Source organism: Molothrus ater, chromosome 4, assembly GCF_012460135.2.
Source record: "Molothrus ater isolate BHLD 08-10-18 breed brown headed cowbird chromosome 4, BPBGC_Mater_1.1, whole genome shotgun sequence".
NCBI classification, from domain to species: domain Eukaryota; kingdom Metazoa; phylum Chordata; class Aves; order Passeriformes; family Icteridae; genus Molothrus; species Molothrus ater.
The window spans coordinates 71,060,683-71,074,542 of NC_050481.2; the positions used below are offsets into that span (position 1 = coordinate 71,060,683).

The 13,860-nt window shown below is 62.3% G+C and overlaps 1 protein-coding gene across 1 annotated transcript in view; it reads right to left on the reverse strand.

Annotated features, from left to right (window-relative positions):
• Positions 1-149: 149 nt before the first annotated feature.
• Positions 150-13,860, reverse strand: part of VPS16 (VPS16 core subunit of CORVET and HOPS complexes) — a 23,375-nt gene continuing 9,664 nt past the window's right edge. Inside the window, exons 9-24 of the mRNA XM_036382790.1 lie at positions 13,251-13,340; positions 12,194-12,288; positions 11,440-11,516; positions 11,222-11,353; positions 11,000-11,127; positions 10,886-10,921; positions 9,078-9,186; positions 8,869-9,003; positions 8,686-8,794; positions 7,614-7,711; positions 5,780-5,884; positions 3,244-3,321; positions 2,200-2,369; positions 2,032-2,128; positions 1,196-1,299; positions 150-674 (exon numbers count right to left, since the gene is read on the reverse strand). Of these exons, the coding sequence (XP_036238683.1) occupies positions 530-674; positions 1,196-1,299; positions 2,032-2,128; positions 2,200-2,369; positions 3,244-3,321; positions 5,780-5,884; positions 7,614-7,711; positions 8,686-8,794; positions 8,869-9,003; positions 9,078-9,186; positions 10,886-10,921; positions 11,000-11,127; positions 11,222-11,353; positions 11,440-11,516; positions 12,194-12,288; positions 13,251-13,340 (1,708 nt within the window). The 3' untranslated portion in view covers positions 150-529. The remainder of the gene's footprint in view (positions 675-1,195; positions 1,300-2,031; positions 2,129-2,199; positions 2,370-3,243; positions 3,322-5,779; positions 5,885-7,613; positions 7,712-8,685; positions 8,795-8,868; positions 9,004-9,077; positions 9,187-10,885; positions 10,922-10,999; positions 11,128-11,221; positions 11,354-11,439; positions 11,517-12,193; positions 12,289-13,250; positions 13,341-13,860) is intronic.

The following is a 13,860-nucleotide window of genomic DNA, read 5'->3' on the forward strand; positions in this document are numbered from 1 at the left end:
CCTCAGGGACCCCCCCAATGTCCCCCCAAGTGACCCCTGGGGACACCCAGTGATGCCCCCCTCCTGAACCCCCGCTGTCTCCCCAACTGTCCCCCCCCCACTCATCCCGGTGTCCCCAAGCCCCCCAGGCCCTCCTTGGTGACACAGGACACGGAGCTCTTCTCTTTATTGCACGGGCAGGGAGGGGACCCCGCTGTCCCCAGCCGTGCCACCTCTGCCACCCATCCAGCAGGGACACGGCCGGGAGCAGCTGCCAGGGGACAGGGATACCCCAGGGGGGCTGGGGGTGTCCCCTCAGGGTGTCCTCACAGGGTGTCCATGGGGTGTCCCCAGGGTGTCCATGGGGGTGTCCCTGGGGTGTCCATGGTGTTGTCCCTCGTGGTGTCCTGGGGCTGTCCCTGGCGGTGTCCCTGCAGTGTCCCGGGGGTGTCCCTGGGGTGTCCCTGGCAGTGTCCATGGGCTGTCCCTGGTGGTGTCATTGGGCTGTCCCTGGCGGTGTCCCTGCGGTGTCCCCGGTGTGTCCCCAGGGTCACTTTTTGAGGAGCTGTGCCCGGGCCCGGTTGAGCCTCTCAGCCAGGGCGCCGTCGGTGCCGGGGGAGCACCGGGACAGCACCAGGCTCATCTCGGCCTCGTTCTTGCGCTCCATGGCCGCCTCGGCCGCCTGCTCCAGGTCCCTGTGACACCAGAGAGCCGTGAGGGGACAGCACGGGCACACAGGGCACCCCCACCTTCTCATCACTGTCCCACCGCCCTGGCGGCTCCCGGTGTCCCCAAAGCCTCCTGTGGGTGTCACCCCCCAGATCCTCACTGCTGCCCCACAGGGAGTTCCACTGCGTGCTTCCAGATCCCCATGAGGGCCCCCTGGATGTCCCCATGAGGGTTCCCACGATGTCCCCCCAACAAGGGTCCCCTGGATGTCCCCTGAAGGTCCCTTGGATGTCCCCCTGAGTGTCCTTGGGATGTCCCTGCAAGGATCCCCTGGATGTCCCCCTGAGGGTCCCCTGGATGTCCCCCCAACAAGGGTCCCCTGGATGTCCCCCTGATAGTGCCCAGGATGTTCCCTGAGGGTCCCTGGATGTCCCCTGAAGGTCCCTGGGTGTCCCCTGAGGGTCCCTGGATGTCCCCTGAGGGTCCCTGGGTGTCCCCTGAGGGTCCCTGGATGTCCCCTGAGGGTCCCTGGGTGTCCCCAGCGCACCCCACGAGGACGAAGGCCTTGACGCGCTGCTCGGGCGGCACACGCGGTGCGTATTTCTTGGCCTCGTAGCGGTTGTGGTGCTTCACTGCCACCTCCACGAAGGGCTGGGGAGGGAGGAAGAGCAGGGAGAGGTGAGGAAGAGCAGGGAGAGGAGGATGGAGGGGCTGGAGAGGGGAGGAAGAGGGTGGGGAGAGGGAGAAGGAAGGAAAATGGTGGAAGAGCAGGAATGGGAAGGGAATGGGAGAGATGGAGAAGGGAGGAAGAGGATGGGAAGGCAAGGATGGGAGGGCTGGAGAAGGGAGAAGGAGGAAGAGGATGAGAGGGAGAGGATGGGAGGGTTGGAGAGGGAAGAAGATGGGGGGCAGGAGAAGGGAGGAAGAGGATGGAGAGATGGAGCAGGAGAGAAGGAGATGGTAGAGCTGGGGAGGGGAGGAAGAGAATGGGAGAGATGAAGAAGGGAGGAAGAGGATGGAAAAAGATGAAGAGGGGAGGAAGGGGATGGGAGAGCTCAAGAGGGGTGGAAGGGGATGGATGGGTGAACTGGAACAGGGAGGAAGATGATGGGAAGAATGGGACCTCTAGAGAAGGAGGAAGAGGGTGGGAGGGTTGGAGAGGGCGGAAGAAAAGGGTGGGAAGGGCAGGGAGGGGAGGAAGAGGATGGTGGAGCTGGAGAGGGGAGGAAGAGGAGGGTAGAGTGGGCATGGGGAGGAAGGGGGTCAGAGGGCTGAAGAAGGCAGGAAGAGGATGGGAGAACTGGAATGGGGAGGAAGAGGACGGGAGGGCAGGGAGGGGAGGGAGGAAGACGAGGGGGTGACTGCGGCAGCCCAAGCTCTCACCAGGTACCCAATGGGCGACTTCTTGCTCTTGGAGAACTTCTCCATCTCCTCCCAGTCCCCGCGGGTGGCCAGGGCGTTGATCTTCAGCCACCAGTACCTGGGCACAGGGGCACGGGGGGTCGGGGCTGTCCCTGAGCCCTCCCCAGCGCCCCCAGGGCCCGTGCCCACCTCTTGTCCGGGATCCTGAAGTCCCGGTAGAGCTGCTCGGCGCGCTTGTGGTGCCCGTCCAGGATGAGGGTGGCCACGGTGTCGTGCAGGGACAGGTCCAGGTAGGGCTTGTCCAGCTCCTCCTGCAGGTGCCGCTGCAGCCGCAGCAGCTTGATCTGCTCCTCTGTGGCCTGGGACACGGGGACAGCCGTGGGCGCCCTGGCCAGGCTTGACGTCCCCAGCCCTGCCCTGGCCCAGCCCCGATGTCCCTGGCCCAGCCTCGATGTCCCTGGCCCAGTCCCGGAGTCCCTGGCCGAGCCTCAATGTCCCTGTCCCAGCCCTGAGGTCCGTGTCCCAGCCCCAGAGTCCCTGTCCCAGTGTCCCTGTCCCAGCCTTGAGTTCCCTGTCCCATCCCTGAGGTCCCTGTCCTGGCCTCAATGTCCCTGTTCCAGTCCCAGAGTTCCTGGCCCAGCCTCAATGTCCCCATCCCATCCCCAGGGTCCCAATCCCAACCTGAGGTCCCTTTCCCAGCCCTGTCCCAGCCTTGGGGTCCCTGTCCCAGTTCCAGAGTCTCCGTACCAGCTTTGGGATCCCTGTACCAGCCCTGTCCCACCCTTGGGGTCCCTGTCCCAACCTCAATGTCCCAATTCCATCCCTTGTGTCCCTGTCCCACCCCCAGGGTCCCTGTCTCAGCCTTGGTGTCCTTGTCCCAGCCTCAATGTCCCCATCCCAGCCCCAGGGTCCCCATCCCAACCTGAGGTCCCTTTCCCAGCCCTGTCCCAGCCTTGGGGTCCCTGTCCCAGTTCCAGAGTCTCCATACCAGCTTTGGGGTCCCTGTACCAGCCCTGTCCCACCCTTGGGGTCCCTGTCCCAGTTCCAGAGTCTCCATACCGGCTTTGGGGTCCCTGTACCAGCCCTGTCCCACCCTTGGGGTCCCTGTCCCAGCCTCAATGTCCCCATTCCAGCCACGCCCCTGGACAGGCAGCCACTCCCCCAGCCTTGTCCCCAGGGCAGGCACAAGTGACCTCGTCCCTGGTGTCCCTGGTGGCACCTGGGCACTCTCACCTTGGCAGCAAAGTCATTCTTGGCCTTGTAGAACTCGTCCAGGGCGTTCTGCAGGGCGGCCACGCGGCCCTCGATCCGCTGGCATGGCACGGGGATGGCACGGGGACATGGGGACATGGCATGGACACGAGGACATGGCACAGACATGGCACGGACATGGGGACATGGCATGGACAGAGGGACATGGCACAGACATGGGGACATGGCATGGACATGGGGACATGGGGACATGGCACGGACATGGCACGGGGACACGAACAAGGACAGGGCACAGGGACATGGCACAGACGTGGGGACATGGCACGGACATGGGGACATGGCACGGACATGGGGACATGGCACGGACATGGTACGGACACGGGGACATGGCATGGACAGAGGGACATGGCACGGACACGGGGACATGGAGACATGGCACAGACATGGCACAGGGACACGAACAAGGACAGGGCACAGGGACATGGCACGGACATGGGGACATGGAGACATGGCACAGACATGGCACGGGGACACGAACAAGGACAGGGCACAGGGACATGGCACGGACATGGGGACATGGCATGGACATGGCACGGACATGGGGACATGGCATGGACACGAGGACATGGCATGGACAGAGGGACATGGCACAGACATGGGGACATGGCATGGACACAGAGACATGGCACGGACATGGGGACACGGACAAGGACAGGGCACAGGGACACGGACAAGGACAGGGCACAGGGACATGGCACGGACATGGGGACATGGCACGGACACGGGGGCATGGCATGGACATGGCATGGGGACACGGACAAGGACAGGGCACAGGGACACAGACAAGGACACGCACAGGGACATGGCACGGACATGGGGACATGGCACGGACACGGGGGCATGGCATGGACATGGCATGGGGACACGGACAAGGACAGGGCACAGGGACATGGCACAGACACGGGGACATGGCACGGACATGGGGACACGGACAAGGACAGGGCACAGGGACATGGCACGGACACAAGGACATGGCACAGGCATGGGGACATGGCATGGACAGAGGGACATGGCACAGGCATGGGGACACGGACAAGGACAGGGCACAGGGACATGGCACGGACATGGGGACATGGCACAGGCACGGGGGCATGGCATGGACATGGCATGGGGACACGGACAAGGACAGGGCACAGGGACATGGCACGGACACGTCATTCCCTGCGTGGGACAGATCCTGCCCCCCTGGGCAGAACCCCAAACCTGGCACAGGTGGCATGGGACGGGCATGGTCCCCCACAGCCCGGGGGTGCAAACTGGGAAGTCCCCACTCCCCCACCCAACCCCTGCCATTCCCTCCATCCCAAATCCCGCAATTCCCAGATCCATCCCAATCCCACAACTCCCCCACCCCAAACCCCAAATCCCAAATCCCAGACCCCAGACCCCACTGACCCTCTGGCAGTGGCCCCCCAGCACGTGCAGGTTGCCCAGCTCCTGGTGACCCCTTGAGCACCCTAAAAGCCCCCCAAAACCCCACAATCCCCATCCCAATCCCACAATTCCCCCATCCCAAACCCCAAATCCCAAATCCCAGACCCCACACCCCGCTGACCCTCTGGCAGTGGCCCCCAGCCCGTGCAGGTTGTCCAGCTCCTGGTAACGTCCTGAGCACCCCCAAAACCCCCACCAAAACCCCCTGAGTACCCCCAAAACCCCCTGAGCCCCCCAAAACCCCACATTTCCCATCCCAATCCCACAGTTCCCCCGTCCCAAACCCCAAATCCCAAATCCCAGACCCCAGACCCCACTGACCCTCTGGCAGTGGCCCAAGTGCACGTGCAGGTTGCCCAGCTCCTGGCGACCCCCCAAACACCTCCAAAACCCCCTGAGCATCCCCAAAACCCCACATTCCTACATCCAGAGCCCCATTTCCCCATCCCAAATCCCAGAATTCCCTGTTCCATCCCAAATCCCACAATCCCCCCACCCCAAACCCCACAAATCCCAGACCCCAGCCCCCACTGACCCTCTGGCAGTGGCCCCCAGCACATACAGGTTGCCCAGCTCCTGGTGACCCCCTGAGCACCCCCAAAACCCCCTGAGCACCCCCAAAACCCCACATTCCCCATCCCAATCCCACAATTCCCCCGTCCCAAACCCCAAACCTCACAAATCCCAGACCCCAGACCCCACTGACCCTCTGGCAGTGGCTCCCCAGCCCGTGCAGGCTGCCCAGCTCCTGGCGACCCCATGAGCACCCCCAAAACCCCCTGAACACCCTCAAACCCCCACCAAAACCCCCTGAGCACCCCCAAAACCCCACATTCTCCACCCCAATCCCACAATTCCCCCATCCCAAACCCCAAATCCCAAATCCCAGACCCCACACCCCGCTGACCCTCTGGCAGTGGCCCAAGCGCACGTGCAGGCTGCCCAGCTCCTGGTGACCCCTTGAGCACCCTAAAAGCCCCCCTAAAACCCCACAATCCCCATCCCAATCCCACAATTCCCCCGTCCCAAACCCCAAACCCCACAAACCCCAAACCCCACAGACCTTCTGGCAGTAGCCCCCCAGCACGTGCAGGTTGCCCAGCTCCTGGTGGTTGTCGTCCTGGTTGTACAAATCCTTCAGCGTCTCCCGCTCCTGGTGCCGGCAGAACTGCGGGGACGGGGACATTTGGGGTCCCCTTCGGGCTCAGGGGACACCCAGGGGGTCAAGGGACACATTTGGGGTCAAGGGACACATTTGGGGTCAAGGGGACACCCAGGGGGTCAAGGGACACATTTGGGGTCAAGGGACACATTTGGGGTCAAGGGGACACCCAGGGGGTCAAGGGACACATTTGGGGTCAAGGGGACACCCAGGGGGTCAAGGGACACATATGGGGTCAAGGGACACATTTGGGGTCAAGGGACACATTTGGGGTCAGGGGACACCCAGGGGGTCAAGGGACACATTTGGGGTCAAGGGGACACCTTTGGGGTTTTGGAAGAGTTGTTGCCCCAAAGCTCCTCAGGGTGGCTCAGGGATTTTGGGGGGTGCTCAGGAGGTTTTTGGGGTGCTCAGGGGTTTTTGGGGTGTTCGGGGAATTTTTGGGGTCACTCAGGGGTTTTTGGGGCGCTCAGGAGGTTTTTGGGGTGCTCAGGGGTTTTTTGGGGGTCGTTCACGGGGTTTTTGGGCTGCTCAGGGGCTTTTCGGGGGGCTCAGGAGGTTTTTGGGGTGCTTAGGGGATTTTTGGGGTCACTCGGGGGTTTTTGGGGTGCTCAGGGGGTTTTGGGCTGCTCAGGGATTTTGGCAGCGCTCAGGAGGTTTTGGGGTGCTCAGGGGTTTTTGGGGATGCTCAGGAGGTTTTTGAGGTGCTCAGGAGGTTTTTGGGGTCATTCAGGGGTTTTGGGATGCTGACCTGGCAGTACAAGCTGTGGTGTCAGGGGGTTTTGGGGTGCTCAGGGTATTTCTGGGGTTGTTCAGGAGGTTTTTGGGTTACTCAAGGTGTTTTTGGGGTCACTCAGGAGTTTTGGGTGCTGACCTGGTGGTACAGGCTGTGCTCTCAGGGGGTTTTGGGGTCACTCAGTGTGGTTTGGGGTTTTTGGGGCACTCACCTGGCGGTACAGGCTGTGGTGTCAGTGTTTTTGGGGTGTTCAGGGGTTTTTGGGGTGCTCAGGGTGTTTTTGGGGTGCTCAGGGGTTTTTGGGGTGCTCAGGAGGTTTTTGGGGTGCTCAGGGGTTTTTGGGGTCACTCAGGGTGTTTTTGGGGTGCTCAGGGGTTTTTGGGGTTGCTCAGGGGTGTTTTTGGGGTGCTCAGGGGTTTTTGGGGGGTTTTTGGGGCACTCACCTGGCGGTACAGGCTGTGGTGTCAGTGTTTTTGGGGTGCTCAGGGGTTTTTGAGGTCACTCAGGGTGTTTTTGGGGTTGCTCAGGGTGTTTTTGGGGTCACTCGGGGGTTTTTGGGGTGCTCAGGGGTTTTTGAGGTGCTCAGGGTGTTTTTGGGGTCACTCAGGGTGTTTTTGGGGTGCTCAGGGGTTTTTGTGGTTGCTCAGGGATTTTTGGGGTGTTTTTGGGGCGCTCACCTGGCGGTACAGGCTGTGGTGTCAGTGTTTTTGGGGTGCTCAGGGGTTTTTGGGGTGCTCAGGGTGTTTTTGGGGGGTTTTTGGGGTGTTCTGGGGTTTTTGGGGTTGCTCAGGGGTTTTTGGGGTCGCTCAGGGGTTTTTGGGGTGCTCAGGGTGTTTTTGGGGTTACTCAGGGTGTTTTTGGGGTGCTCAGGGTGTTTTTGCGGTGCTCAGGGTGTTTTTGGGGTCACTCAGGGGTTTTTGGGGTCACTCGGGGGTTTTTGGGGTGCTCAGGGGTTTTTGGGGTCACTCAGGGGTTTTTGGGGGGTTTTGGGGCGCTCACCTGGCGGTACAGGCTCAGGGCCACGGGCTGGTTCTGCAGGGTCATGAAGAAGGAGCCGCGGTTGAGCTCGTTCTTGAGGTGCAGCACCACCGTGTACACTGTGGGGACAGGGGACACGGGGACAGGGGACACAGGGACACAGGGACAGGGGACACAGGGACAGGGTTTGGGGCCAGAAGGCTTTGTTGGGGTATTTTTCCTGCACCTCCCAATGCCCTCTGTGCCCCCCTGATCCTCCACGTGCTCCCCCAGACCCCAAAACGCCCGAAAAGGCTCTTCCAGACCCCACAACATTCCCAAGGGGCTCCCCCAGACCCCAAAATGATCCCAAGCAGCTCCCCTAGACCCTATAACTCTCCCAAGGTGCTTCTCCTGACACCAAAACAGTTCCAAAAGGACTCTCCCAGACCCCAAAGTGTTCCCAAGGGACTCCCCAAAACCCCCAGAATGTTCCCAAGGGACTCCCCAAAAACCCCAGAATGTTCCCAAGGGACTCCCCCCAAACCCCAAAATGTTCCCAAGGGACTCCCCAAAGACCCCAGAATGGTCTCAGGGGATTCGTCCAGACCCAAAAATGTTCTCAAGATGCTCTCCCAGATCCCACAGTGTTCCTAAAAGGCTCTCCCAGACCCCAAAATGTTCCCAAGAGGCTCCCCAAGATCCCAAAATGCCCCAAAAGGCTCCTCCCGACCACAAAACATTCCCAAGGTGCTCTTCCAGACCCCAAAATGGTCCCAAGGGACTCCTTAAAGCCCCCAAATGGTCCCAAGGGACTCCCCAAAGACCCCAAAATGGTCCCAAGGGATTCATCCAGACTCCAAAGTGTTCCTAGGACGCTCCCCCTGATCCCAAAACGTTCCCAAGGGACTCCCCAAAGACCCCAAAATGTTACCAAGATGCTCTCCTAGACCCCACAACGCTCCTGAAAGGCTCTCCCAGACCCCAAAATGCTCCCAAGGGACTCCTCAGAGACCCCAAAATTATCCCAAGCAGCTTCCCTGGATCCTATAACTCTCCCAAGATCCTCCCCCAAGCCCAAAACATTCCCCAGGTGCTCCCCCTGTGCCCTCACCCAGGTCGGTGTCGCCGCTCTCGATGGCTTTGCCCAGGGCCAGTTTGCTCCGTTTCATCTTCAGCAGCAGCGGCACCTGCTCCCCGCTCCGGGGCTCGTACTCCAGCAGCTGCCCAGGGGACACTGGTGTCACCTGGGGGTGGCAGCGCCAGCCCCTGTCCCCTCCCCGGGCCACCAGCCCACCTTGATGGCCAGCTCGGCGCGGCCGCAGTCGTAGGCGCGCGTGGCGATGTCCGAGTAGGAGATGCCCGCGGTGTCCCCGAGCTTCTGGTTGATGGCCTGGGCCACCTCCTCGTCCGACTTGTCCTTCTGCTGCACCTGTGGGGACAGCGAGCAGCGTCCCCAGGTGTCCCCAGGGCAGGGGTGGGGGCGCGCCCGGGGTGTGGCCTCACCTTGTAGCAGGCCCAGTGCGCCAGGATGCGGCTGACGCCCTGCATCTCCGGCAGGCGCAGGAACTCGCAGATGCGGATGGCCAGGGGGTACAGGCGGCGCAGGACCAGCCTGGGGACACCCGGACAGGGACGTCAGGGGCACAGGGGACACCACGGGGACATGGAGGGGAAAGGGGGATATGGAGGGAAAGGGGGGATATGGGGAACAGGGGGACACCAGGGGGACATGGAGGGGAAAGGGGACGTAGGGGGAAAATGGACACCAGGGGGACAGGGGACATGGAGAGGTCAGGAGGATATGGGAGGAAAGGAACACAGAGGGACAGAGGACACCAGGGGGACATGGAGGGGTCAGGGGACACCAGGGGGACAGGGGACACCGGGGGGACATGGAGGGGTCAGGAGGATATGGGAGGAAAGGAACACAGAGGGACAGGGGACACAGGGGGACAGGGGACACCAGGGGGACATGGAGGGGTCAGGAGGATATGGGGGAAAAAGGGGGATATGGGGAACAGGGGGACATGGAGGGGTCAGGGGACACCAGGGGGGACAGGGGACACCGGGGGGACATGGAGGGGTCAGGAGGATATGGAGGGAAAGGGGGGATATAGGGGACAGAGGGACATGGAGGGATCAGGAGGATACGGGGGTCAGGGGACACTAAAGGGACATGGAGGGGTCAGGGGGACACGGGGGGAAAGGGGACACAGGGGGACAGGGGACACAGGGGGACAGGGGACACCAGGGGAGTCAGGGGGACACATGAGGGGTCAAGGGGACACATTGGGGGTCAGGGGACACCGGGGGAACAGGGGACACACGAGGGGTTGGGGGACATGGAGAGGACAGGAGGACACAGGGGGACAGGCAACATGGGGGGACATGGGGACATGGAGGGGTCAGGGGGACAGACAAGGGGTCAGGGGGCATGGAAGGGTCAGGGGACATGGGGGGACAGGGGGACACCAGGGGGGACAGAGAACATGGGGGCACAACAGGGGGACATGGAGTGGTCAGGGGGACACAGGGGTCAGGGGACACCAAGAGGGACGGGGGACACCAGGGGGGACAGGGGGGACAGGGGGACAGCAGACAAGGGACATGGAGGGGACAGGGGGACATGGAGAATGCAGGGGTGTCAGGGGACATGGAGGGGGCAGGGGGACACATGAGGGGTCAAGAGGACACATCAGGGGTCAGGGGGATATGGGGGGACAGGGGACAGTGGGGGGACAGGGGGATATGGGGGGACAGGGGACAGTGGGGGGTCAGAGGGATATGGGGGGACAGGGGACAGCGGGGGGACAGGGGACAGCGGGGGGACAGGAGACACCAGGGGGGACAGGGGACAGCGGGGGGACAGGGGACACCAGGGGGGTACAGGGAATTGAGGAGTTGGGTTGGGTTTCGGAGGTCCCCAAGTGCTGGGAGCTGCTCAGCCCCTGGATATGGGAATGGGATGGGGAATGAGGGATGGGGAATGAGGGATGGGGGATTTGGGATGGGGGCACTGGGATGGGGGCACTGGGAGGGGGGCATTGGGATGGGGAATGTGGGATGGAGGGGATTTAGAGGGGTCCATAAGTGCTTGGGGCTGCTCAGCCCCTGGATATGGGAACAGGATGGGAACTGTGGGATGGGGAATTTGGGAGATAGGGATTGAAAGATGGGAACCTTGGAACGGGGAATGTGGGATGGGGATTTTGGGCTATGCAATACAGGATGAGGATATCAGGATCGGGACCGTGGCACGGAGAGTTTGGGATGGGAAGCACAGGAAGGCTCAGGGGCTGTGGGGCTCTCACCTGTCCAGCAGCACCTCGATGGTGAGCTGCTTGTATCTGTAGGGACAGTCAAGGCACATTTGGGATCACAGCTGCCCCGGGAAGGCCCTGACCCCATTCCAGGCAGTAGGATACTGGGTGAAGGTGAGCGGGATCCCAATCTGGTAGTCCCTGATGGCGTTGAGGACCCGCAGGTCCTGGCACATGCGCACGAACCCCTCAGGCGGGAACTTATCCAGGAAACACTTCCCAAAGGAAGCTGCCTGTGGGATCGGGGGGGGGAAAATCAGGGAAAATCCTTCAGCCTCATCCTCCCTCCTCCTCCTCCTCCTCCTCCTCCTGCTGCTGCTGGCTCACCCTCAGCAGGGATTTCTGGGTTTCAGGCTCGTGCTCGTAGCCCGCGGCCTCGATGCACTGGCCCACGGCCTCGGGGAGCAGCTGCTGCTCGCGGATCTCCCGCAGGTACTCGTCGGCCTTCTGGCTCTCCTTCTGCGGGACGAGGGGAATGGGAAGCCCTGGGACACAGATCCCTTGGGATCCCAGCCCAGGGGGGCTCTCTGGGAAGGGGAATGTACCTCGTACTCCTTCTGTGCCTCCAGCAGCAGAGCGCCCGGGGCCATGGAGGCGATGCGGAAAATCTCCTGGCTGGCCTCTGCAGGGATGGGGACACAGCGGGGATCAGGGGCTGCTCCAGCCCGAGGGTGGCACCTGGACCCACTGCCAGGACCTGGCAGCGCCCTACAACTTCCATGACCTCCTTCCATGATCCCTTCCAGCACCAGGATCATGGAATGGGTTGGGTGGGAAGGGATCTTAAAGGCCAACAATTCCACCCCATCCATGGACAGGGACAGTTCCCACTGTCCCAGGGGGATCCAAGTCCATCCAACCTGGCCTCGGGCACTGCCAGGGATCCAGGGGCAGCCCCAGCTGCTCTGGGAATTCCAGCCCAGCCAGGAATTCCTTGCCAAGATCCCAGCCCAATCTCCCCTTTCCCAGTGGGAGCCATTCCCTGGATCCTGTCCCTGCAGGCCTTGTCCCCAGCCCCTCTCCAGCTCTCCTGGAGCACCTGCAGGCACTCTGAGCATTCCCTGGAATTTTCCCTTCTCCAGGGGAACATTCCCAGCTCTGCCAGCCTGGCTCCAGACTGGTTTGGGTGGGAAGGGACCTTAAATCCCATCCAGCCCCACCAGGGACACCTCCCACCATCCCAGCCCCAGTGTCCAACCTGCCCTGGGACATTCCCAGGGATGGAGCATCCACAGCTCCTCTGGGAATTCCTGTGCCGGGATCCCACACCCCAGGGGCCCAGGAGGGCAGGGAACTCACCTGGGATCTCGTGCAGGAACTCGTGGGTGCTGCGGGACAGGATCCTGACCCCGTCCAGCTCGGGCACCAGGTAGGAATCCTCATCCAGGACAAAGCTGGGCTCTGGCTAAGGGTGGCCATGGACACGGCTCCGGGGCCACCCCGGCACTGCCGGGACAGCGCGGAGAGACGGGAACATCCCATGGGATGGGGGAGGGCCTGGGAGCATCCCATGGGATGGGGAAAGGACCTGGGAACATCCCACAGGATGGGGAAAGGACTTGGGAACATCCTATGGGATGGGGGAGGATCTGGGAATATCCCATGGGATGTGAAAAGGACCTGGGAGCATCCTATGAGAAAAGGAAAGGACCTGGGAGCATCCCATGGGATGGGGAAGGATCTGGGAACATCCCACAGGATGGAGAAAGGACTTGGGAACATCCTATGGGATGGGGGAGGATCTGGGAATATCCCATGGGATGGGAAAAGGACCTGGGAGCATCCTATGAGAAAAGGAAAGGACTTGGGAACATCCCATGGAATGGGGGAAGGACTTGGAAATATCCCACAGGACAAGGAAAGGACCTGGGAGCATCCCGTGGGATGGGGAAAGGACTTGGGAACATCCCAGGGAACAGAAAAGGATCTGGAAGTCAGAGTGGGGTTGGGAACATCCCATGGGACAGAGAAGGACCTGGGAGCCTTTGTGGGGCTTGGGAGCATCCCATGGGTTGGGGAAAAGACTTGGGATCATCCCATAGGAGAGAAAAGGATCTGGGAACATCCCATGGGAGAGAAAAGGACCTGGGAGCATCCCATGGGACAAGGGAAGGACCTGGGGACATCCCATGGGACAAGGGAAGGACCTGGGGACATCCCTGGGGACAGGGGAAGGACCCGGGAGCCAGAGTGGGGCTGGGAACATCCCATGGGAGAGAAAGGCCCTGTGAGCACCCCGTGGGACAAGGGAAGGACCTGGGGCGTCCCTGGGGACAGAGCAGCAAGGGGCGCAGCAGTGTGGGTGCCAGAGGCGGTGGCAGCAGCCCCTGGAGTGTCCCCTGTCCCCAAAGGATACCGGATGCACTCGGAGGAGTTCCCCACCACCATCAGCTGCCGCTCCCAGGCCAGCACCACGGCGCGCTGCCGGCTGCGGGGCCGCGTGCACCTGCGGGACCCCGGCCCCATCAACCACGGCCCGGGCACCCCAAACCTGGGGCTGGGACACCCGAGGGTCCCACGGGGCTGGGGGAGCCAGCTGGGCACTGCCAGGGGCAGGGACAGGGACAGGGACAGGGACAGGGACAGGGGCAGGGACAGGGACAGGGACAGGCACAGGGACAGGGGCAGGGAACAGGGACAGGGACAGGGACAGGGACAGGGATGGGATTGGGGACAGGCACAGGGACAGGGACAGGGACAGGGGCAGGGACAGGGATGGGATTGGGGACAGGGACAGGGACAGGGACAGGGACAGGGATGGGATTGGGGACAGGGACAGGGACAGGGACAGGGGCAGGGACAGGGACAGGGATGGGATTGGGGACAGGCACAGGGACAGGGACAGGGACAGGGGCAGGGACAGGGATGGGATTGGGGACAGGGACAGGGACAGGGACAGGGACAGGGACAGGGATGGGATTGGGGACAGGCACAGGGACAGGGACAGGGGCAGGGACAGGGATGGG